At 38.0% G+C, this 27,143-nt stretch overlaps 1 protein-coding gene across 3 annotated transcripts; it reads right to left on the bottom strand.

The window, feature by feature from the left end:
• Window positions 1-140: 140 nt before the first annotated feature.
• On the bottom strand, window positions 141-26,449 carry LOC127874205 (mitochondrial enolase superfamily member 1-like). Of its 3 annotated transcripts, none has more exons than XM_052418430.1 (16): window positions 26,346-26,449; window positions 21,150-21,275; window positions 19,185-19,287; window positions 17,396-17,511; window positions 16,873-16,959; window positions 15,997-16,023; window positions 15,836-15,876; window positions 15,263-15,294; window positions 14,101-14,139; window positions 12,421-12,503; window positions 12,051-12,085; window positions 6,003-6,090; window positions 4,962-5,096; window positions 3,572-3,743; window positions 2,266-2,447; window positions 141-694 (listed from the first exon to the last, which is right to left on the bottom strand). In XM_052418430.1, the coding sequence occupies exons 2-16, from the start codon at window positions 21,234-21,236 to the stop codon at window positions 566-568; spliced, it is 1,356 nt and encodes a 451-aa protein (XP_052274390.1). In that variant the 5' UTR covers window positions 21,237-21,275; window positions 26,346-26,449; the 3' UTR covers window positions 141-565. The 3 variants fall into 3 exon arrangements, with proteins under 3 accessions (XP_052274390.1, XP_052274391.1, XP_052274389.1); XM_052418431.1 differs by having other exon boundaries at window positions 21,150-21,319; window positions 26,346-26,424; XM_052418429.1 differs by lacking the exon at window positions 26,346-26,449 and adding an exon at window positions 25,062-25,176.
• Window positions 26,450-27,143: the final 694 nt, after the last annotated feature.

Below are 27,143 nucleotides of genomic sequence, written 5' to 3'. Positions count from 1 at the left end.
CATCGAGGAATGTTGTACAGCTGTTATCAGAGCTGTTATATTGACACAATCTATGGCCAATTTAAAATAACTGTAACTTCCGGTCTCGTCCGTCTGTCACAGATTTAAATGGCGAGTAATCAAATTGCAACTGTCAGAGCGAACTTGCTCAATAAATTTATCAGCATTTGAATCTTTTCTTCTCGGTATCTTTACATGTATAATTGCGTTTATAAGTGCATCATACAGATTATATAATTTAAACATTAATTATTCTCGAAGGCGTGGTTTCACTGGTACAGACTGGTGTGTTTGAATATTAATGTGCGGATTCGTTGAAACATAAGTTATGCATTTGAATATGAATTAATCTCGAATACGTTGTCTCTCTTAAGCAAATGATTGCATATTAATATTAATTAATTAATATTAATTATCTTCGTTGGCGTTGTCTCTCTTGAACATATTATTCTCATGAATATAAATTATCCTCGTGGGCGGTGTCTCTCTTGAACATAATATGCTCGTGAATATTAATTATCAGCGTAGGCATGGTCTCTTTCGAACATATTATTGCATATGAATATTAATTATTCTCGTGGGCGTGGTCTCGCTTGAACACGCCCTCGTCGAAAAGTTTCTGCCAGGCGGCACCGACAGGGTATTCGTAGTCACTCAGCGACTGGGCTTTCATCCCTACGAGGAAACCGGGCTCCTGCAATTGAACAAAATGCTCGATGACTTAAGATTTAAAAAAATATAATATGTTAAACGATAATTGAGCCTCGATTAAGGAAATGGGGATTTAGGCGTGTGCGAAAAATGTCATCACAGATTACTCTGTGCAGTCCGCACTGGCTAATCAGGGACGTCACTTTCCGCCTAAACTGGGTCTTGGCTAAAAATATAAAACCTTTGGAAGAAAAATACTATAAAAGTGAAAAGTATCTGATCAGCCTCTGAGGACTACACAGGCTAATCGAGAACGACACTTAACGCAGGTGCATTAAGCCCTGTTTTCCCAGAAAGAGGCTCATATACATTTTGCACCTTCAGTTGCTTACAACTCTATCAATTGAAGGGTTCGTTGATATGCTTGATATTTACAAACTAATGATATGACATCATTTTGGTCATAGGTAGTATTCTGACCGTATATAACGTACGCGGGCACGTATTTGTTGTTGATTTTTTAAAGGGGATATTGATATAAATTGAAACAAAGATGCAATTTACAAGCAATTTGGTCCCCTACCGGTGAAACTCCACCATTTTCGGCAAGATTTCTAGTCTATTTGTTGCCATAGCAACCCGAATTCTTGACGTAGGAACAAAATGAAATGACGTGCATAATCTCCATATTGCCATCTATCCATGTTTCAAGTTTCATGAAAAATATGAAGAATCTCTAAAGTTATCACAGGATCCACCATTTTCAGCAATATTTCTAGTCTATTTGTTGCCATATCCACCAGAATTCTTGACGTAGGAACACATTGAAATGTCGTGCATACTCTCCATATTTCAATATGCCCATGTTTCAAGTTTCATGAAAAAAGTATGAAGAACTTTTAAAGTTATCGCAGGAGAAAAGTGTGACAGACTCACAGACTCACGGACACACAGAGCGCAAACCATAAGTCCGCTCCGGTTTCACCGGTAGGAGACAAAAAATACATTTCTATGATTATCTCACATAATATTCGAGTTAAGATCTTCGAATTTAATAAGATGAAAATCTGCGCTACTATATATAAATTGTGCAACTTGCTACCACGTGTTTAGACAGTGTACCGGGTATATTCTTTAATATTAAGATTTTAACGTTGCACAAACATGTTACGCCACCTTAGAATAACACTTTTAAACATAAGATCTTGTGGAGGATTATGAACATATAAATAAAAGGTGAGGAATCATTAATATGACACTCGTTCTGGGGAAATGGACTTAATGCATATGCGTAGTGTGGTCCCGGATTAGCCTATGCAGTTCGCACAGGATAATCAGGGACGACACTTTTCTCTGAGACTGGATCTTCTTATAACAGAGACTTCCTTCAAACGAAAAAATCGATAAAATCAGAAAGTGTCATGCCTTATTAGCCTGCGCAGACTGCACAGGTTAATATAGAACGACACTTAACGCACATGCTTCCAGTCAATATAGAACGACACTTAACGCACACGCTTCCAGTCAATATAGAACGACACTCAACGCACATGCTTCCAGTCCAGTATTCCCAGAACTAGGCTCATATAAATGTATCAGTATCTAAATGTGTACCTTTTGCGGCATGTAATGGCCGTTGCGGACCACTACCGGGTCACACATGTGCTCGTGTAGGTGATCGGCAAACTCCGTCATGCGGTTCTCGAGCGTGCCGCAACACCGGATGTAGTCGAACATGGCGTAGTGTTGCACCAGCTCGCACAGACCGACACCTCCCGCGTGGGGGCACACGGGTACTGTGGGGGATAGACAGGTATACATTATTCGTACTTAAAGAGGCATTTATGGTCGCCTTGGAGTAGTGGATATTGTGTCAGCCTAGCGACCGAGAGGTTACGGGGTCGATCTCCATCGTGGCAGCGTTTTTCAGATCTGCATAAAAGGCACCGAGCACTGGTTCTAGCCAGGAAACGGACGCAAGAGCGCTTCAATAAGCCGTAGGCTTGCGATACAACCGAGCTTAAATAAATAGGTTTAAACCAGGTGACATTACCGTTCTAAATCATAATGCAGTACTAACATTTAAAACATTGTTTATTGATTAAAACAGCTCCATTAACAGTAAATAGTTTGAATGTGGAAATACCTTTCGAGTGAAATTAATGTTAATATAATTAAATATGTGGCTGCGTTTCGGTGAATACAAAGTGCTTCAAAAAAGTAAATACTAGTAGTATGAATGTGGAAATAACTTAAACATGTAATTTATACCAATATTCCAAAATGTCGTAGCACATCGGTTTACATGTTAATTTCTGATACAATTTGCAAAATAAGAAGTTCTACCTCCTTTAAATTGACTTCAGTATGTCTAGATAGGTAGCAAGATTATCACTTCTATGTAATGATTTTTTCCTCTTTTTTGGGATAGTGCTTTTATAGTGAACATATTTTCTAAATGCATTGTCATGGATTGTGTAATTACGTTTCAATTGTTCTATTGAAGAATTGCGTCAAGTAATTGGTTGATTGTCATCCACTTTTACATATCTGCCTAACTACTGGTACCTTCAATAGTTTTGGGTAACTCACTTGAAACAACATTTTAACCTAAAGGCAAAGGCGTGGGTTGATAATCTGTTTTGATGCTAGGCTCATCGTCATCCAACTTTCACATTTACCCAGCCCCTCCCCTCACTGGGATAAAATTCATCTGTTTACATTCGGAGCAGTATTAAGCCACGGCACATTGGCTTATTTCCCTCACAGGTACCCATTTATACTCCTGGGTGGAGAGAAGCTAGCGTGGGATTGATTTGTTGCCCATAAAAATTTCGTGGTATGAGCGGGATTCGAACCAGGGACTTTCTGATTCCTAGACCAGCATCTTACCAATAGACAATGGTCCCCTTATAATTACCGTTGAATTTCGTCGCCATGAGGATGACAGCGATCACTTCATTGACTCCCCCGAGCCTGCAAGCATCAATCTGACAGAACTGGAGTGCCCCCGCCTGCAGGAACTGCTTGAACATCACCCTGTTGTGACACATCTCCCCCGTAGCGACACCTATACCCAGCGGATTCAGCGCCTGAAGTATAAAGGACTTTTAAAAAAAACACATACAAAACTGGCCACGCCTTAATCCAGTGCGTTTAGCGGCTAGAGAATAAAGGAAGTCTAAAATAACTAAGTCACAAAGACTGCCGGCTGTCCGGTTGCAGTGGTTGTTACACGCGTTTCTCAACTAGGCGATCCGGGTTGAAATTCCGCACCCTACGCATGGGCATCGGACAGCTGGGATTTCCTCCTCGCACCACAATACCACACAAACATTGAATGCATTTCAGTAAAAATAAGATCTGGACATAGCGGGTTTATTTCGAAATGAGTCACATTTGAGTGAGTCTAGTGAGTAATTAGTAAGGTAGGATTGCTTGGCCACACTCCGGGTCCTCACAGGTAGGATTGCATGGCCACACTCCGGGTCCTCACAGGTAGAATTGCTTGGCCACACTCCGGGATTGCTTAGCCACACTCCGGGTCCTAAGTAAGGTAGGATTGCTTGGCCACACTACGGGTCCTCACTTAGTAAGGTAGGATTGCTTGGCCACACTCCGGGATTGCTTAGCCACACTCCGGGTCCTCAGTAAGGTAGGATTGCTTGGCCACACTCCGGGTCCTCACTTAGTAAGGTAGGATTGCTTGGCCACACTCCGGGTCCTCACTTAGTAAGGTAGGATTGCTTGGCCACACTCCGGGTCCTCACTTAGTAAGGTAGGATTGCTTGGCCACACTCCGGGTCCTCACTTAGTAAGTTAGGATTGCTTGGCCACACTCCGGGTCCTCACATAATTAGTAAGGTAGGATTGCTTGGCCACACTCCGGGTCCTCACTTAGTAAGGTAGGATTGCTTGGCCACACTCCGGGTCTTCACATAATGCGCATAAAGACCATAACAAGTTTAAAATACACGCGTACACATAGATCTCTTCTATAGTCACGCCTTCACGAGGATATTTCAGCGCCTGAACGGGTAATAATTATAGGCTATGTAATTTATAGTGGCCACGAATACAAAAAACATCTCTTAAATAGTTATGCGCAATCGTTAATCATAACCCTACTGTAGCCATGCGGAGCATACCAGTTAGAAATCGTGTATCATCGACTATCTCCGGAATCCTCCGTTGTACTTGTTTGCATTTTGTGTGAACAACTATGAAATTCATGATTAAACATTCTTTAGCCAAATTTACAGGAACATACAAAGCCTTAATGAACTTCGCATTACATGACCAGCGCATACCTTGGCAATGGCCGCATGTCCCAGAATGTCATCCGGGCTGGTGGGCTCCTCGATCCACAGTGGCTTGTACGGGGCGAGGGCCGTCATCCAGTCAATCGCTTGCTGGATACCCCACACTTGGTTAGCATCAACACACTGTAGGCAATATAAACAATAATTTGAGGTTAGTTAATGGAAAACTGTATTTTAAGCATGTGCGTTGAGTGTCATCCCAGATTAGCCTGAGCAGTACACAAAGGCTAATCTGGGCCGATGCTTTCCGCATACACTTGATTTTCGTTTAGACGACACTTTCTTACAACAAAAATTCCACAAAAGCGGAAAGTGTCGACCACGATTAGCCTGTGCTCACTGCACAGGCTAATCAGGGATGGCAGTTTACGCGCATGTATTAAGGCCAACCTTTGTCAGAACAAGGCTCATTTGTAAATTATCACATCAGCCGTCATAAAAAATTAAGCGATAGAGGAACCGATTTTGATTCCTATGAAAAATCTAGTATGGTACTTGAACAAATACACATATTGAGAGACACTTTATTGTTTTCTACCGAACTCAAAAGAAAATTGCCATACGTTTAAATGTGAATAAATATACTTATGAAGGAGAATACTCAAATTAATGTGTCCGTTATCAATAAACATTTATTAAAGTGTCGAAAATATTTCTACTGTTTTGGTAAGCGGATGTATTGGTGATTCAGCTGAGATTACATGTCCATAGCTTGCGTTAAATTGCCCGATTTTTTTTTATATACTAGTATTATTAAAAATAGACTGTTGTATCAATTCTGATCCATCTTAGTATTGTATTACAATGTCTTTTTACCGACGAACGGCGTTAGGTCAATATATGAAGATGACGTCATACTGATGAAGGCCAAGGCCGAAACATGTTGAGTATCAAGAAATTAAATTTAACAAAAGTAACGGGTGTTAACGTTACATATTATTTAATTTCCCATTGCAAATAAAAATAGTAAACGAATAATCTTCATTATAAAGTATTTAGACAACGAAAATAGAAAAGACGTGTTCCTACCCATATCCTGTCCGGACCGATCACCTTCCTAAATATTGCCGCCCGTCTGATGTCATCTTTTACGTCCTGTCCGACCTTCATCTTAAATCTGGATCATTAAATAAGCCTCGCTCTGGAAAAACTGGGACTAATGCTTGTGCGTAAACTATCATCCCAGATTATCATGTGCAGTCCGTAAAGTATCATCCCAGTTTATCATGTGCAGTCCGTAAAGTATCATCCCAGTTTATCATGTGCAGTCTGTAAAGTATCATCCCAGTTTATCATGTGCAGTCCGTAAAGTATCATCCCGGTTTATCATGTGCAGTCCGTAAAGTATCATCCCAGTTTATCATGTGCAGTCCGTAAACTATCATCCCAGATTATCATGTGCAGTCCGTAAAGTATCATCCCAGTTTATCATGTGCAGTCCGTAAACTATCATCCCAGATTATCATGTGCAGTCCGTAAAGTATCATCCCAGATTATCATGTGCAGTCCGTAAAGTATCATCCCAGTTTAACATGTGCAGTCCGTAAAGTATCATCCCAGTTTATCATGTGCAGTCCGTAAAGTATCATCCCAGTTTATCATGTGCAGTCCGTAAAGTATCATCCCAGTTTATCATGTGCAGTCCGTAAAGTATCATCCCAGTTTATCATGTGCAGTCCGTAAAGTATCATCCCAGTTTATCATGTGCAGTCCGTAAAGTATCATCCCAGATTATCATGTGCAGTCCAAACACGCTTATTAGGAACTTTCTACTGTTGTGGGCTTTTTCGTATAAAACAAGTCTTTTCTTAAGGAAAATACACTTAATGCGGAAAGTGTCGTCCATGATGAATATGTGTGTGTGGACTGCACAGGCTTATATGGGACGACACTTTTCGCATAAGTATAATGCACAGTTTTCTCAAAGCTAGCCTCAAATCATATTAAGTACATGAAATTTTGGTGATGAGTAAATGTTAAAAAAATGGAGATAGCTTCGTTCACTTTGGTTATTGAATGGCATATGATTGCACACATGTACGCAGTCTCCCAGTCCTTTCTTAATATCAGATATTAAATGTGTTATAATTGCGCACATATATACGAATGTACATTCGCTAAAAAAGGCTATATTTAATGTATCTACAGATAAACATCTTTATCAATATATCAACATAATCACAACTAGAGCGCCACAAATGCGACTAATACCCCCTCATAGTTTCGTCAATAATGTTAAAGGGATCTTTTCACGCTTTGGTAAATTGACAAAATTGAAAAAAGTTGTTTCAGATTCGCAAATTTTCGTTTTAGTTATGATATTTGTGAGAAAACAGTAATACTGAACATTTACCATGGACTAATATAGCCATTATATGCATCTTTTGACGATTTTAAAACCTAAAAATTATAAAGCGTTGCAACGCGAAACGATTGGATAATTTGGAGAGTTCTGTTTTTGTCGTTAAATTTTGTGAAACTACGAAGATTGCTTATATAAGGTATAAAATACGTCAAGTATGTCTACACGGCGGAATAGCTCAGTACACGGAGTGTATATTGACAGGAGATGAATCGAGTATTTGACCCTTACTGTAGTAAATTCAATCTTATGCAAAAATTATTCATCCGATTTTATTGGTTTATACGTTATCTTGTTGCTTATTAATTCCTCTTTCAAAAAAATATAACTTTTAGTATATTCCCGTTGTTATTAATGGATTTATAGCGAGTTAAACACAAGAAATACACATTTTATGTTTTACCACCGCGCGTTTTAACGTGTTGTGGCTATCGATCTTTTACGATTAGCGTACAGCGAAGTGCCGAGGTTATACATTTTGATGTACCCACTCACGTCTTTTGTTAAATTATAGTTTCATTTCTCGGCCGATTTTGACAAATTATATATCATTAGAAAGCTTACGTTACGTAGTAAACAGATATATCAATATATATTAAGTTTTTCTTCTGATTTCGACAGCCCGGCGAGTTATAACTTAAACTTTTGCAAATATCATACCGTTTTGGAGTTTTAGAATCTAGATTTACGGTTGACATGTTCGTACTTAATACCAATTTGTAGCGTTTATATTTGGAGTTCAGTTTTAAAAATTACATCTTGCTTAGGAGAATAGAATTCTGTATACGATAGAAAAAAAATTTGTTTAAAAACGAAAGTAATTAAGGAATGAAGGCGGGAAAATGTAGCGCGCGTTCCTAATGCACTGAACTGATGCTACGGTCTTGGCGATTATGCTTTTGTTTAGAAACCGGCCATTTAATTTCTTTTGCCATCTTATTATATTTTTTAGGGAATATATTGTAGTATTTTGTTCACGAAACATATCAATAAAGCTTATTATAAATGAATCTTAATAAATTAACGATTTCAGCTCTTGTTTATAACACAGAAAGGGTGTAAAATTTATGATGAAACAGCGTATATAGCGGACCCTCTCGATATTATTCGGCTTTGCATGCATACTTGAAATAAAATGGGTGTCAAAAACATTCATCGTTTGCTGTTTATTATCAACAAGGTAATTATGTATAATTATTTGAAATGTTATTTACCTTAAATTATCAATTTATTAAAGATTCTTGAAAATCACGGTCCGTGTTACGCGGGTCATTTCGTATTTTGACATCAGGGCATCATGTCCAACTATTGAAAATCAGATTTTTTTCACCGGGACGATGACGGCTTGGATTTAGACAGGCAGACAGATAGTTTATTCAGACTTAAACAACAGTACATCGTCTTCAACTCAAATATATAAATTATTTTAAGACGAATTGTTAGGTGATTACACATATAGCAGTGATGATTCTGAGAATGTTGCCATGTTTTTATCCGTGTAATCTAGAGTCCATGGTTTGAGCATTTTTATCGCGGTGTTCAATAAAAGATATCTCAATAATCTTGTTTATTGATAGATCTGTTGTTTTATTGCCCCTGTGTTCAGCACAAGCCAATTATCTCGTTATGATCAGATACTGTGCCGACCAATACTAAATAACACTATGGTGTCATACGCCACAGCAGGGACCTATACTTGTATATTGGTCCCTAACCACAGGTGGCAATGTCTGGTCAGTTTAAACTTTTTATGATACCTCCATGTCTTCTCGTGGTATTAGTGGTCATTTCTTGGAGTAATGTAACGCCAAATACTCAATTTTGCGTTTATAAGATATGTAGCGTATTGAAAACATTTATAGTCATCTGCCCATACAGATTGCCATAAACTAAATACTGTATAGATGTCAGCCAGCTAAATCACAATAATTATAAGTGCTTAATACCTATACATGTACATTTTAAACCTTTAAAAAATCTAATACTTAACATTTAACGTATTTAGCGGGTACCGGTAAAAAAACTCCGTCATTTCGTAGTCCTATAAAGAGTGTATGGTAGTGTACGGAACAACATAATTAAAAACAGCATTCTCATTTGACCACAACAGGGTTAAATAATCTTTCCGAAAAATACAAATAATACAGAGTTTTAATTTAGAATTCTATATATTTATAACTCTGTTAACTTATAAAGATATTTCAATATACATGCATAGACAGTTGACCGTGATTTTCAAGAATCTTTAAATAATTTTTATTAATTGATAATTTATGGTTAATAACCTTTCATATAATTTTACATAATTACCTTTTTGATAATAAACAACAAACGATGAATGTTTTGAAGTATGCAAAGCCGAAAAATATCAAGAGGGTCCGCTATACATTTGTATACGCTGTTTCATCATAAAATTAACACCCTTTCTGTGTTATAATCAAGAGATGAAATCGTAAATTTATTAAGCTTCATTAATACTTAGCTTTATGGATATGTCTCTAGAACAAAATATTTCAATATATTTCATAAAAATATAATAATCATGGCAAAGGCCGGTATCTAAACAAAAGCATAATCGCCAAGACCGTAACATCAGTTCAGTGCGTTAGGAACGCGCGCTACATTTTCCCGCCTTCATTCCTTAATTACTTTCGTTTTTAAACAATTTTTTTTCTATCGTATACAGAATTCTATTCTCCTTAGCAAGATGTTATTTTTAAAACTGAACTCCAAATATAAACGCTACAATTATGTATAAAGTACGAACATGTCAACCGTAAATCTAGATTCTAAAACTCCAAAACGGTATGTTATTTGCAAAAGTTAAAGTTATAACTCGCCGGGCTGCCGAAATCAGAAGAAAAACTTAATATATATTTATATATCTGAAAACTACGTTACGTAAGCTTTGTAATGATATATAATTTGTCAAAATCGGCCTAGAAATGAAACTATAATTTAACAAAATACGTGAGTGGGTACATCAAATTTATAACCTCGGCGCTTCGATAGAAGATCGATAGTTACGACACGGTCACGTGACTTAGACACAACAAGATATTTGGCGTAACGGTCCCGTTTCATATCCGTGTAATCTAGAGTCCGTGCTCAGTAGGCTAAAGCGTTTTTACTTCATGACTCTGGCAGGACTCCAGGGGTCACTGGTTCGAAACCTGCTCCGGGCAATGTTCTTTTCCTTTTTGTAATTTTATTCTTGATTTTTTACTGGAGCTTTTACGATCCAATGTTTACAATTATCAATATAAAGCATTTAATGAATAAGTTAAAAAATGCCAAAATCTGTGAAAAGGCCCCTTTAAAGAGCAATTAACTCAGAAATATGTGGGTCAGTGGGTATGAACAGTGTCTGTGCCATCTACACTTCATGATAATTCCATATTTTAAGTTTCAATGCAAACGCTTGAGTTATGTTCACGTCGTTCGCTATAAACATAATATAAGTCGTGCTCTGCGAAAAGGGGGTTTAATGCATGTGCGTAAAGTGTAATCCCGGATTAGCCTGCGCAATCCGCTTAAGCTAATCAGGGACAACACTTTCCGCCCAAACTGGATTTTTGCTTAGAAGATACTTTCTTTAAACAAAAATATCATAAAAGCGGAAAGTGTCGCCCTTCATTAACCTGTGCGAACTGCACAGGCTAATCTGGGACAACACTTAACGCACATACAATAAACCCCCTTTTCACAGAGCACGGCTCATATGTATTATTTATCCTACGGACTAAAGGGCCAAACGCAGAGTGGTTTATAAAATAACCCCCACATACTTCGTTATCGGGGATATATTGACCACAGTTTAAAATAAAAAAATACATGGAGTCAAAAGCAACACGTGTTCCGCGGTCAGAGACATATGCCCCCACCAAACAAGGCTTTGAAATAGTGACCCCAATTTAATAGGGGTCATCTACTGTCCAAGGCCAATGCGCATGTGAAGTTTAAGCCAATCGGTCAATTCGTTTATGAGTTTTTGATCGGAAACAATTTTCACACTTATTGTGACAATGACCTTGACCTTTGACCTAGTGACACCAATTTCGATAAGGGTCACTACTGTCCAAGGCTAATGCACATGTAAAGTATCAAGCTAATCGGTCAATTGGTTGACGCGTTATTGATTGGAAACGATTTTCACACTAAGTGTGATAATGACCTTGACCTTTGACCAAGTTAAACCAATTTCAAAAGGGGTCATCTAATGTCCTAAGCCAATGCACATGTTAAGTATCAAGCCAATCGGTCAATTGGTTGACGAGTTATTGATCGGAAACGATATTCAAACTTAGTGTGATAGTGACCTTGACCTTTGACCTAGTGACCTAAATTTAAAGAGGGGTCATCTACTGTCAAATGCCAAGGCACATTTTCAGAACCAAGCCAATCGGTCAATTCGTTTGCGAGTTATTGATCAGAAAAGAACTGGTCTACCGACATTCAGACTTTCTGAACAAAAGGGCTTAAGTGTCCTCCAAGATTAGCTAGTGAAGCCTTCATAGACTTATCAGGAACGACACTTTCCGCTTTAATGGAACTTTTCATTTAAAGGACGTCTCTTTTAAACGAAAATCTAGTTGAGGCGGAAAGTGTCGTCTCTGATTGGCCTGCGCGGACTGCACAGGCTAACATGTTACGACAATCTACCCACATGCATTAAGCCAAGTTTTCCCTGAACGAGTCTCATCAAATAACCTTACCTAGAGAAACCTTGGCTCATTGCCTCTGTTGCAAGCTGCAAGAGACGAGATAACTTGCATTAACACTATACAAGCTTTTCGATACGATATAGTTCAATTTATTTAAATACAAATAACTAAGTCTGGCAATTAGGTACTTATACCCATATACTTTAGTAAAAATCTGTTTCGTTTGTAGTTAAATTTTGCCTTCCGTGATAGTTAAATATTTTGGCGATTTTGACGACTTTCCTAATAGACATGACCTTTAAAAAACGCATGGTACACAAGTTTTAACATAACCATACACTCAGATCCCATTTATTTTTAATTTGTTAAATACAGCAAAGCTATAGACAATACCATCAATAACTGTTATGGTTATCAATACCTTGGTGATTTTCTCGTCACTATAACCCAGCCACCCACAAGACGTGGTATAAATGGGGTATCCAGTTTCTCGCATTTCTGCCTCTAAAATAATTTATTCGAAGCATTGGAACCAGAGGACAACTATGATCTCATTATGATACGTAATAATTGAGTCGTGAAACAGGGGTTTAATACATTTGCGTAAAAAGTCGTCTCAGATTAGCCTGTGCAGTCCGCACAGGCTAATTAGGGACAACACTTTCCGCCTAAATTGGATTTTTGCTTAGAAGATACTTTCTTTAAACAAAAAAATCCCAAAAGCGGAAAGTGTCGTCATTGATTAGCCTGTAAGAACTGCACAGTCTAATCTTGGGCAACACTTTACGCACATGCATTAAACGCATACATGTACATATATACATATTTACATATATACAATACATATTTGCAAAACCGGTCGCTAAGGACGCAAATATACATGTAATATATTTGATTGCCTTGACGGTTTGATCGTAGTTGCATTGGCACAAACATTCAAAAGATCGAAAGATTACAACACCACCGTTTAGTGTAGAAAGTACACGATACTAAGAAATTTTGGCTTTTCTATTAACAGGGTGCAGGATATAGTGACTTTGTGGGGTTCCCCCTTTTAACTTGTATGGATGTAAACGACGGTAAGTGGTGCTTTATTGTCTCCTATCGGTGAAATCGGAGGGGACTTGGTTTGCGCTCCGTGTGTCAGTCTTTCCGTCTGTCCGTCTGTCAGTCCGTCACACTTTTCTGGATCCTGCGATAACTTAAAAAGTTCTTCATATTTTTTAATGAAACTTGAAACATGGACAGATGGCATTATGGAGATTAAGCAAATCATTTCATTTTGTTCCTACGTCAAAAATTGTGGTTGCTATGGCAACAAATGTAAAAAAAACAACACTGACAATGGTGGAGTTTCACCGGTAGGGGACAATATGCTTGACAATCTCTTGTTTCAAATAACTTTTTAAAACTTTTTTTTCTTAAGAATTTCATCTAGTGCATACAAAACATATTGTTTATGCTGCTTATGGCAATGTGAAATACCGGTACATCAGAATAACTTTATTTAATAAGTATGTGTTCTTGTTCAAAATTCGTTTGTATTTGACGGATATGCTTCACGCAACGTGACATTTTGTCACCGATTACGGACGTATTCAATGATATATTCTTATACCTTAAGACTTCGACACAAAATGCAAGAAAGACTGTCTTTTATGCACTAAAGATTTTTGCAAATGTATTTCAATATCTGATATTCTCAAAAATAAAGTTCTAAACAGTGTCATTACATTCTGTCCAGCCAGTGTGTAAACCCGTGAAAACCCTTTTGACCCTGCACCCTGGCTGATCTATACATAGAAAACATGCCCAACATACAACTTCCAAATGTTGGACCGGACTGATAGGGAATGCAAAGAAAACTTACTGGCATCCAACCCAATAATATGTTAAGAATACAGAATTACGATAACGTACTACACTTATTTGTGTGCTTGTGTAAATTATAATAACCCTTCACGTGGTTGTGTTTATTACCAGTGTTGTAATTCACATCTCAAGAAAAAAACACAGTGGTGTTGTACAAATTTTGCAGTACGCCATAGTGTACACATACTAAATTAAGAATGCTCATATCGCAAGTGCAAACACAAATTACCTCTTGTTGCCTTTGTCGCATCCATTCCTTTGAGAATACCTGTAAAATATTCATAGATACATGCACCTCATATCAAATATCCAGTACTGTCGTCTCGTGTTAAATAAAACATTATAATTTTATTTTTTTAATGCTATTCTACGTCAAACAAAAAATGATACGCTTAGTTACAAACATAATAGAACTAAAAACCGGTACCCAAGGATGAAGAGTTTAACCGATCTTTAGTCATGCGTCCATGATGCAAGAATTTAAGACAATAATAGATTACCAGGGTGCAATAGCACGTGCCTTTGTTGAGTTCCCAATTAAACGTTAATGGATGTAAACACACCGTTAAGTGCTGCTTTTTGTCCCCTACCGGTTTCACCGGAGGGGACTTATGGTTTGCGCTCTGTGCGTCTGTCTGTGAGTCTGTCTGTGAGTCTGTCTGTCACACTTTTCTGGATCCTGCGATAACTTTAAAAGTTCTTAATATTTTTTTCATGAAACTTGCAACATGGATAGATGGCAATATGGACATTATGCACGTCATTTCATTTTGTTCCTACGTCAAAAATTGTGGTTGGTATGGCAACCAAAAAAATAATAATTCTGAAAATGGTGGAATTTCTGACAATGGTGGAGCCGGTAGGGGACCATATTGCTTGACAATAGCCTTGTTTCCAAATAACTTGTTTAAACATATTTTTTCTTAAGAATTTCAACTAGTGCATAAAATACAGATTTAAATGCTGCCTATGGCAATGTGAAAAACATCAGCATTACTTCATTTAATAAACCTGTGTTCTTGTTCAAAAATGCCACGTATAATGCACGATTATGCTTCACGCAACGTACATTTTTGTCACCGATTTCAGACGTCTTCAATTATTTATTATTGTATCTTGGGATATCGGCACAAACTGCAAGAAAAAAACTGTCTTTTATGCACTAAAGATTTTGCAAATGTACTTCAATAACTTGAGAAATTTGCAAAATAAAGTTTTTAACGGTGTGTTTACATTCTGTCCATCCCGTGGGTAAATCCCTGAAAACACATGGTTTGTATGAAAATTTCACATACATTGTGCAATAGAAACATGAACAAATCCTCATGATAAACGCAAACATATTGATAAAATTGGAATTGTAGGTCAATTTCAAGCAAGAAAATACAAACCTATTGCCTCCTCTTTGGTGAGAACATCTTCTCTGAAAATAACAGAGTTTCAGAAATAACTCCTAAATACACATCTCATTGCAAACAATAATGAAATTGCGAAAACAATAAATCATTTATTTAATAATTTGTATATGAAATAATTTATGATTTTGTAGAATTATTATACATTAAAAACTAAATCTGTGTTTATTTACGAGTCTTGAGATCCCGCTGTAAAACTCTTGCATTAATATGTCTGTACATATGAGCCTCTTTCTATGAAAATAGGGCTAAATGCATGTGCGTGAAGTGTCGTCCCACATTGGCATTCGCAGTCCAAACAGTCTAATAAAGTACGACAATTTCCGCTTTTATAGCATTTTAAGCTGAAAAGAAAAATCCAGTTCATGCGGAAATCGTCCTTCCTGATTAGCCTGTGCGCACTGCACAGGCTGATTTTGGACGACACTTTCCGCAAATGCAGTAATCCAAATTTCCCCAGAACGAGGCTAATAATTAATAGTTATGCCATCAATTTATGAAGAAACAAGTAGCAAGGCGTGAGATCCATAGTGACAAAAAAGTACTAACATGTAGCTAAAGTCAATGCAGTTGACCAGTTGTTCCGCGTCCTGCAGATAATAAAGCATAAAATAGTTTGATTTTACAGTGCAACAAACTAAAATCACCTTTCAAGTAGAGGAATGTAAATAAAAAATACAGTAATACATACAAGAACTAGAACTGTTTACCATGTCAACTAGTAGCTTCCAAAGAGGCTGAAATAAAACCGGAACAAAACAACGTAAATATTTCAAATGATGTGAATATACTTGAACTAAAATACTGATTTCAATAAGATTGCGAAATGAAGTTATGATAACACATTTCAGTCTTATTATTACAATATATTGCATATAACTCTAGAGCGTGTTTAAAACTTATTTTATTGACACGAGAATAATTTGCAGTTTAACCCATTCCCACTCAGAAGAAAAGTAAAAATGTCTATGTGCAAACAGCATAAAACCAGAACAGCCTGCGAGTCACTCGCAGTCTGTTCAGGTTTTATGTTGTTTGCTGCTCATCAGTATCTTAGTGTTTGAAATTGAAGCCTTTAAAACTTCTAGTAAGAAAGGTCTTTTATTAAATTAAACTTTTAAGGGACTACGCATGCGTGAAAATACGTATCTAAGTGGTAAAGGGTTGAGGTGTTAGCGGAAGATAACCCATGGCTTAAGCGAAGTACGTTAATGATGTAGATAAATTGATCGTAACGGGCTGAAATTTAAAGCAACCTTCCTGATTGTTTTTCTCAAAGTCACGTATTAATGGATCTACCCAAGAACAACATCTAAAAACATGTCTGTTTTTACACAAAACTTGATTTGGTTGACAGCAAAGTAAATAAGAAAACAGAGATGGACATATACATACAATTGTTTGACGGAGATGTCTGGTTAAAGCAACTGTTACTGTAAATGGTGTTTTAGGATCTCAGGCACATAATTAAAAGGTCATATACTAGTAATATATTGCCCATAAGCATAACCAGTGATCTATTTAATAAATAAGAACAATTTTATATTTATTAGTTTCAACAGCACTTTCCAAGCAGCAGGCAATACCTTTCCCTCGATCTTTGCCCACAGGTCCCATATCGCGTTCATGACGGCAGCAGTCGCCATGTGAGTGACACCCTTTTCCGGTCCGATCTGAAAACAATCCAATTAGTTCGACCAATTTTGCATTACTCGGCTTTCTCGGATTATTTTGTAAAGCAATCATTAACCGAAAAGCGGCATATAATATACATGGCATTGTTTTGATGTTAACGTCAACGCAACAAAAAAAGAGTTCAAAATGACAATTATATAAACAAGGCAGCTATACAGATGTGCGTGATCCTTTAGACTTTCAGAAAAGAAGAAACTTGTTTCCAGCAGTTGTATCAACATTTCATCGCGCAAAGTGTTGTCCGTGATAAGCCTGTGTAATCCGCACTGGCGAATAAAGGAAAACACTTTCCAGTTAAACCAAAACATAAACTAAAAAACAGTCTTATCTAAGAATAAAGTACACTTAACGCACATGAATTCAGCCCAGTTTTCAGAGAACGACGCTCATATAAAGTATCAATAGTCAGTTTACCCATCTGAACTGGTCATCGCACGTCACCTCGTGCCAGTACTGACCAAAGTTGTTGAAAATGGCGTCCAGTTTTCTCCCAACCACGTATTTCTTCATGATGTCGGCGGCGTAACACACTGTAAAAAGAACACTCAACATAAGGGGATGAACAGAATACAACCATCCTGTACAGACCAAACGGGCCACGCTATGGGAAAACAAGGGTTTAATGCGGGGTTTAGTGTATGTACTTAAAGTGTCGTCACAGATTTGCCTTTGCAGTAAAGATGAACAATTTCCGCGTGTATGGTATTATTTCGTCTAAATGCGGTATCGTCTTAGAAAAATCCAGTTTATACTTGACGTGTCGTCCCTGATAAGCAAGTGCGGACTCACGGGCTAATCTGGGACGAAACTTTACGCACATGCATTTAGCCCCGTTTTTCCAGAGCGCGGTTCACACGTAAGAACAATATGTGTTGTCAAAAGAACAGACGAAAACTGACGAATATGATCAACGAATCTTAATTTTTGTCTATGTGCATTTTTTCTGGTTGTTAATGAAGTGTTAACTTTTCTTCGCCATGATAAACCATTTATGCCAAGCGTCTAGAAAAAAATGCCTTTGCAAACAGCGTAGACCCAGATGAGACGCCGCATAATGCGCTGTTTGCTTATAGGAATTTCTGTAAGAAATATTCTAAATATATAAATACATATACTAAACATCCCTAATTTTGGAAATAAATTGATCCAATTTAAAGGATGGGAGAGTCAACTAGGCATAAATGGGTTAAAGTGTTAATTTGCCAAGATGCGAGCTCCTTATTCATCACTGAATGTCTGTTTCATACGTAACATTACCATACACGAAATACTAAGTCATAACACGAAAAATAAAAATATTTGTTTCCCCTTCCGACACATGCAAAATAGGGCTTAAAAGGTATGTACGAGTTTTTTGCGTTCACATTTCAACTTCGAGTATATATTGGAAAGAAGCTTAGTCATGGATAAAATTGAGAACAAACATAGTAAACATGTAAGAAGACACCAAGGCTGAGTTTGTGAAACACAATGCCCCCCCCCCCCCCCTCCGCATTTTGAAGCCGCACAGCAATCATATTCCAATTGAAAACGTCATGACTGATCTGAAAGTTTTTTGGAAAAAGAGTCCGGAAGTGATATTTTACAGAAAATTTCAAGGCCCGTTACTTCGCCAAAAAGAAATGGACCGGAACGAAACTCAAACTTCATCTGTAGGTCATGTAGGTAGACGCACACACCAAAAATCAGCTATATACCTGAAAGCGTTTAGAAAAAAAAGTCCGGAAAATGGAATGCCAGACGAACAGACGGAATGCTATATGTCATCCTACCGAGTGCACAAAAAGGAATTGATTTGCCTGTATGTAACCTTTACTAGGTGGTAAACACGCGCCGCCAGCCACGATTGAGACTTGTACACAACGCGTTCTGTTCGTTCTTTCTGAATCTCTGAATCTGATAAACAAACAAGTTTACCAACTCGGAATCCCCTACAGCTAAAAAAAACAACAATAACAACAGCAAACAAACATTTGGTTTTGCAATTTCGGTGGGTAGATCAGAAAGGGGAAACGCACATATTTATTTTTTTGGCCAACACATATTGTATGGAGCGGCTTACCGACATTACAACCACAACATATTTATTATACGCGGCAAGTACCAATGTGCGAAGTCCGCATTGTGCACTGAATGTCTGCTTTATACGAAACATACCCTAATCCAACTACTTGTTTTAAGACACGTGACAGGGGCGGCTTACCGACGTCAGTTCCTTTTCCCACAGTGAAGGTGTGCCCATGTCCGGTGAGAGGGCCGTCAGTCTCCAGTATGACATAGCAGCACGAGTAGTCCGGGGACTTGTGCTGATGATGATATTGGAAGGGCTTAATTCATCCTCGATCTTGGAAAACTGGGCTTAATGCATTAACGTAAAGTGCCATCCCAGATTAGCATGTGCAGTTCGCACAGGCTTATCAGGGAGGACACTTTCCGCATTACCAAGGTTTTCGCCAAGTAGAGATCTTAAGTATTTCAACAAAAAAGCGAAAAGTGTTGTCCCTGATTGCGGACTGAACAGGCATATATGAGAAAACACTTTTTGCCGTGCATGAAGTCCAGTTTTACCAGAACGAGACGCCGTTTAGTATGCTGTATAATACATATAAGTCAAAATTGATTGTTCTGTAGTAAAATGCTTACTTCGTCATACTGAAGTTTAAATGATATATTGAATTTGTTTTGTCGTAGAACAAATGAAAGGGTAAATTCAGTATATTGAAGAACACATAAAATTATGTCTTAATTGCGAAGCAGTTCATATCAAAGGCTGAACTAAATATTTGTTTAAACAAATAGACATGTAGCACGATAATTCCTGGTAATACCGGTATATACAAGGTGGAAATTCATTGTTAAAAATATGTTAACACGTTAAATACGTGGACGTGCCCGTAGATTTTGCCAAGGCCATTGTCTGCGATGAAAGAGCGGAGATTTCTTCGGTGAATGTAGCTTACATATGACAACCACAACAATATAACGAGAACATCGTCGGTTAAAAATCTGATTTACAAAAACGGACTATAAATGCCTAGCACTGATCGAACATGCTTATCAAGTTTTAACCATAACCAGTAATATCCACTTAGGATAATGGTAAATAGATAAAGAAAAATATTCACTGTTTTCCGATACATTTCGCCTCAAAAAGCTTTTTCAAAGTTTTTTTTTATACTTTTGTAAATACAAACTTACTGTATTTTCTTTAACTAACGCAACACAAGAAACCGTCGGAGACGGGTGATGCTCCCCAAAGATTTTTTTGTCACAATATTGCACTATATATTCAGATAAAAGGAAACGTCTTGAGGGGCATAACTTTGGACAAAATAATACCATGGATGGTTTAGCAACTTAAAAATTTCAAAGGGTCATAACTGTCTAAATAAATCATCTAACAAGAACCCACAAATAACATGCGCATCTCCTCAAGGTAGTTAAGCTTCCCATAAAGCTTCATTGAATTCCAGTCAGTAGTTGGGGAGAAATAGCCCGGACAAGAATTGCACTATATGTACAGTTAATGGAAAATTTCAAAGGGCCATAACTCTGTGAAAAATCATCCGACCAGAACCGGCTGATAATATGCACATGTCCTCTTGGTAGTGAAGCTTTCCATAAAGTTTCATTGAATTCCGGTCATTAGTTGCTGAGAAATAGCCCGGAAAAGAATTGCACTATATGTACAGTTAATGGAAAATTTAAAAGGGCCATAACTCTGTGAAAAATCATCCGACCAGAACCGGCTGATTATATGCACATCTCCTTTTGTTAGCAAAGCTTCCCATAAAGTTTCATTGAATTCCGGTCATTAGTTGCTGAGAAATAGCCCGAACAAGAATTGCACTATATGTACAGTTAATGGAAAATTTCAAAGGGCCATAACTCTGTGAAAAATCATCCGACCAGAACCGCTGATAATATGCACATCTCCTCTTGGTAGTGAAGCTTCCCATAAAGTTTCATTGAATTCCGGTCATTAGTTGCTGAGAAATAGCCCGGACAAAAATTGTGCACGGACGGACAGACAGACAAACACACGCACGGACAGACGAAGCGGCGACTATATGCTCCCCTAAAAATAAAGTTTGGGGGACCATAAAAATAATTACTTTAAAATTTCCGTAAATAGTTTTATTGTTTATCATTAGTGTTCGAACGTTACCATGGCATCCGAGCCGTCAAGCTGGATGGATGTCGGGTAGCGGATGTCCTTCACGTGCATTGCTGTGATCGTCGTCGGAAGCGACATGTCGGCAGTTCCGGGCAGTGGGTTTGGTATGATAGGAAACTGTCAAAACAATCACCACGCAGTGGGTATGATGTGATAGGAAACTGTCAAAACAATCACCACGCAATGGATATGATGTGATAAGAAACTGTCAAAACAATTACCACGCAGCGGGTATGATGTGATAGGAAACTGTCAAAACAATCACCACGCAGTGGGCATGATGTGATAGGAAACTGTCAAAACAATCACCACGCAGTAGGCATGATGTGATAGGAAACTGTCAAAACAATCACCACGCAGTGGGCATGATGTGATAGGAAACTGTCAAAACAATCACCGCGCAGTTGGTATGATGTGATAGGAAACTGTCAAAACAATGACCACGCAGTGGATATGATGTGACAGGAAACTGACAAAACAATGACCACGCAGTGGGTATGATGTGATAGGAAACTGTCAAAACAATCACCACGCAGTGAGCATGATGTGATAGGAAACTGTCAAAACAATGACCACGCAGTGGGTATGATGTGATACGAAACTGTCAAAGCAATCACCACGCAGTGGGCATGATGTGATACGAAACTGACAAAACAATGATTACGCAGTGGGTATGATGTGATTCGAAACTGTCAAAACAATCACCACGCAGTGGGCCTGATGTGATACAAAACTGTCAAAACAATCACCACGCAGTGGGTATGATGTGATAGGAAACTGTCAAAACAATCACCACGCAGTGGACATGATGTGATATTAAACTGTCAAAACAATCACCACGCAGTGGGCATGATATGATAGGAAACTGTCAAAACAATCACCACGCAGTGGGTATGATGTGATACGAAACTGTCAAAACAATCACCACGCAGTGGGCATGATGTGATACGAAACTTTCAAAACAATCACCAATCAGTGGGTATGATGTGATAGGAAACTGTTAAAACAATCACCACGCAGTAGGCATGATGTGATAATAAACTGTCAAAACAATCACCACGCAGTAGGCATGATGTGATATTAAACTGTCAAAACAATCACCACGCAGTGGATATGATGTGATACGAAACTGTCAAAACAAACACCACGCAGTGGGCATGATGTGATACGAAACTTTCAAAACAATCACCAATCAGTGGGTATGATGTGATAGGAAACTGTTAAAACAATCACCACGCAGTGGGCATGATGTAATAATACACTGTCAAAACAATCACCACGCAGTAGGCATGATGTGATATTAAACTGTCAAAACAATCACCACGCAGTGGGTATGATGTGATACGAAACTGTCAAAACAAACACCACGCAGTGGGCATGATATGATAGGAAACTGTCAAAACAATCACCACGCAGTGGGTATGATGTGATACGAAACTGTCAAAACAATCACCACGCAGTGGGCATGATGTGATACGAAACTTTCAAAACAATCACCAATCTGTGGGTATGATGTGATAGGAAACTGTTAAAACAATCACCACGCAGTGGGCATGATGTGATAATAAACTGTCAAAACAATCACCACGCAGTAGGCATGATGTGATATTAAACTGTCAAAACAATCACCACGCAGTGGGCATGATGTGATAGGAAACTGTCAAAACAATCACCACGCAGTGGGCATGATGTGATAGGAACTGTCAAAACAATCACCATGCAGTGGGTATGATGTGATACGAAACTGTCAAAACAAACACCACGCAGTGGGCATGATGTGATACGAAACTGTCAAAACAATCACCACGCAATGGGTATGATGTGGTACTATGATGGAAAGTCATTTTCTCAAGAGCATGACGCCAAAATTTTGTATTGATTTGTCGACTAAGGTCATGTCGACCAAATATTTTTTTTCAGGAAAAGTCGGAAACATTTACGTCGAGACTTTAACTTAATGTCGTTATGGAGAGTAAAATGAAAAGGGAAAAACCTACAAAACTATGACGAATTACCATGTTATTTCACAGTAAGTCGACATAAACTTATCCGGCATGACCATATTATTGGGATGTACCATATTCTATGACGGCATGATATGAAAAAGGTGTCATGGCGTAAAAAAACCTCATCGTGTCGACTGAATCTATAATGGCAAGTCATTTTCACAAGAGCATGACGCCAAATATTATGTTGATATGTCGACTTAGATCATGTCGACTCAATATTTTTTCGGGAAAAGCCGGAAACATTTACGTCGAGACTTTAACTTAATGTCGTTATGGAGAGTAAAATTAATTGGGAAAAAGCTACACAACTATTTCGACATGGCATGTTATTTCACAGTAAGACGATATAAATTAAATCGGCATGACCATATTATTGGGGTGTACCATATACGCTTCCGTACAAAACAATCATCAAGCAGTGGGTATGATGTGGTAGAAAACTGTCAAAATAATCATCACGCAGTGGGTATGATGCGATAGGAAACTGTCAAAATAATCATCACGCAGTGGGTATGATGCGATAGGAAACTGCCAAAATAAGCATCACGCAGTGGGTATGATGCGATAGGAAACTGCCAAAATAATCATCACGCAGTGGGTATGATGCGATAGGAAACTGCCAAAATAAGCATCACGCAGTGGGTATGATGCGATAGGAAACTGCCAAAATAAGCATCACGCAGTGGGTATGATGCGATAGGAAACTGCCAAAATAAGCATCACGCAGTGGGTATGATGCGATAGGAAACTGCCAAAATAATCATCACGCAGTGGGTATGATGCGATAGGAAACTGCCAAAATAAGCATCACGCAGTGGGTATGATGCGATAGGAAACTGCCAAAATAAGCATCACGCAGTGTCGTCCTTGATTAGCCTTTGCAGACTGCACTGGCTTATACTGGACGAAACTTTACGCACAAGCATTAAGCCCAGTTTTCTCAAAACGCAGCTCAAATGGTTCCCTCCACTTAGAATCTCAGTAAGCAAGCGCGTAAGAGTAGTGGCCGCATGAGCGGCGTCTCCGATGATTTGTGAGGCTCACAAACATATTTTCAACAAGAAATATCTTTAAAAAAGATATACGGCGTAAATAGTTTAATGAATGAGATCAAGGATAGCGAATGTCTTTTTCTGTGCAGTTCTTAGCTGCACCACACGCAGTATGGGATGTTACGGGGAGTTTTCGCGGCTTATTTTACATTATAACATATTGCTGGTCATAAACCTATAGATACAAAACAGAAAACCAAAAGAAGAATGGAAGTGAAATTTAAACATATGAGTCAACCGGCCACACGAGAAGTATCCGTATTTATAGGCGCGTTCTTCGAACAAACCTGTTTTAGTGGTTTGTCGGGCATTGCTATTTGATTCGATTATTAACAGTATCAATTATCAAAATAGTTAGTTAAAATGTGGTTACTGATTAATTATCTGCAACTCACCTTGCTACCAGTTGTTTATAAAAATATATTTTATATTCGATATTCTTACGTGACCCACCCAGTCCTGTAAGCTGAAATGATTCGTAAAACAATTTCGTGTCTTTGTGTCGTATGAACAAATCTGCACTAAAACTAAATTTAGGTTCAACTCGTAAACGCATGATCAGTTGTCAAACGAAAGTACGGTTGATATTCAAATGCATTATTTTTCTCTTTCTGGTATATTGTTTTAGTATGATGATGCTGCATTAATTAATATAAGTGTATATGAAGTAGAAACATCAAAAATAATCAACGGTTGCGATAGACACCTATAAACTGTTACATGCTCATAATATCACTTTAGTACATAAGGCAATATGGACGAATAATTATTGTTAAATTTATCAACAATAATATTTATCATTGTATTGTTGAAAACACATTAAGAATCTATTATTTACATACCATAATTATATTGCTGAATATCTTCATTTAACATATTTCTGGTCTAAAGAAAATTCCAGGTCACCTAGTTCACGGGTAGCGTCTTTATTATATAACGATTATTTTACTGGCCGCCAACTCCGGTGATGACCTGTATATAAACTCTGAATGTCCGCGAATTGACCCGATATACCTCGCGGGTTGAAATGCAATGCTTTAAAGTGAGGCCTCGCTTCCATTGCTCTTTATACTTTTACATGTTAACATGTTGACAGGAATAATGAAGTAAGTACTAAATATGAGAACATAGCCTTTTAAGTATAAACGCTCTTGCGCTGGTAATACTCTGAAAATAAAAGGTGTACGCAGAAACTGTATTGATGTCGAGAATTGAGTGTAAAACTGTTCTATCTATTAAGCCTTTTCATTCGAGATAAAATTGTTTCATACAGTAAAACAGTGTTACAAAGACGCGGATATGTTTCCAATGTTCTGGTGGTATACTCAAATCAGCCAATGGAATAAATGAAGTGTATTCATTCGTACCTAGCCGCGGGAAATTTTATTGGAATTTTATTGGACACTTACAAAGGTCAGGCTAAGGTGAAAAGCTGGCTTAAGACAGCTTACGCCGAAAAAGTATTACTATTCTACGAAGATTAATCTCTGTTCAGCAACTTAAAATAAAACAGGCGATCGGTTGTAATTAGATTGGAGCCGCGGCTTCACTAGACATAGCACAGGACCAAACATTTGTTTTAAATTACCTGTGAGACATAGGGCCACACTCTAATTTGTCAGCTCAATAAACCAGTACACGAAAATCGGTGTATTAAGTCGAATTTTACTTAACCCCCCACCCCAATCAAGTACGGTACAGGTAGCGCGAGGAAACTTCTTCCGCACCCTCCCCATCCGCGTCCCCAATGAGATTGAGCTTCCTACGCGCCTGGTATAATCACAAAGTTCAAAAATTAGTCCATGTATAATTTAGTCAGTTCAATAGTTGCTGAATTTCGTATCGATATCGTAAAAATTGCACATAGTGACCAACGGGTAACTGATCCTTGTGGATTCTCGATTATTTCCTGGTACCTAACCTCAATCACGAATTACAGATTATACCATGCAGTTGTTAAAGCCGTAATCACAAAATTGTGCTTTCTAATCAATGTTGTCTATACACACATGATGCATAACATTCATAAAATGACACAAACTTCATATCAGGAAGTTGGTAACATTTTACTACATTCGTTATACATGTACAGTAAACTAAATGAGTAAAGAAAGCATTTAACTTACATTCACTTACGCCACCTCCGAACGGAATAGATTCAAAGTCCGAATACAACTGCCCACATGCACGTATACATGTACTCATACAAAAGATAACTGTCATGTTTGTCAAGGCAGCTGGGCGTAGCATATGTACTTACTAGGCTGTATTGTTCGAAAATTGAATGAATATTACTGCTATGCTGCTTTTAAAGCTATCATCGTCATCATCATCATCACCACCACCATCACAACCCCAACCACCACCATCATCATCATCATTAGTAGTAGCTGTAGTAGTATTATAAGGGGAGTTACAGAATACCCCTCATAACATAGTATATCGATTAGCAAACTAGCTTAAGGTGCGCGGTACAAAGATTGCTAGCATGAGTGAGATGGTATCGGAACAAAAACATTTAATAGCCACGACCCATTTATACATCCGGCTATGGCTGTTCGGTTACTGCAGTGGTTGGTACATCTCGTTCCGGGTTCAACCCCCACTCCAGGCGTATGGGAGTCTAGTCGGTTTTCCTCCGTTTACCACAGAGCAAGAAAACACTAAAATTGACATTATTAAATTTACACTTATTAGAAAGTTAATAAGCTAAGGGTGTGGGTACTCATTCCGGGTCCTTATATGATTTAGCCACAGACGGGAAAGGGCCTCTTTTCGAAATAAATACAGTTTAATGGCTTTTTAATCTAATAAACCGCCACTGAATTATATCCGAACATGGACTTGAATATGTTATCTTAATACTTATCTGCACGATAGTATCGTGCCCTTTGTATAAACGAAACGGTTTTATCTTACTGAAC

This window comes from Dreissena polymorpha, chromosome 3 (genome assembly GCF_020536995.1).
Source record: "Dreissena polymorpha isolate Duluth1 chromosome 3, UMN_Dpol_1.0, whole genome shotgun sequence".
Taxonomy (NCBI): Eukaryota; Metazoa; Mollusca; class Bivalvia; order Myida; family Dreissenidae; genus Dreissena; species Dreissena polymorpha.
Note: the sequence above shows the minus strand (reverse complement) of the source record. Positions and strands in the feature narration are given on the sequence as shown.

Coding starts and splice junctions, on each gene's coding strand:
- LOC127874205 (XM_052418429.1), bottom strand. CDS start 25,088: ATGAAGATATTCAGCAATATAATTATG. Junction 17,512..19,184: donor GGGAAAAGGAACTGACGTCG/GTAAGCCGCCCC, acceptor TTCTTTTTACAG/TGTGTTACGCCGCCGACATC. Junction 12,504..14,100: donor TGCGACAAAGGCAACAAGAG/GTAATTTGTGTT, acceptor AAATTATTTTAG/AGGCAGAAATGCGAGAAACT.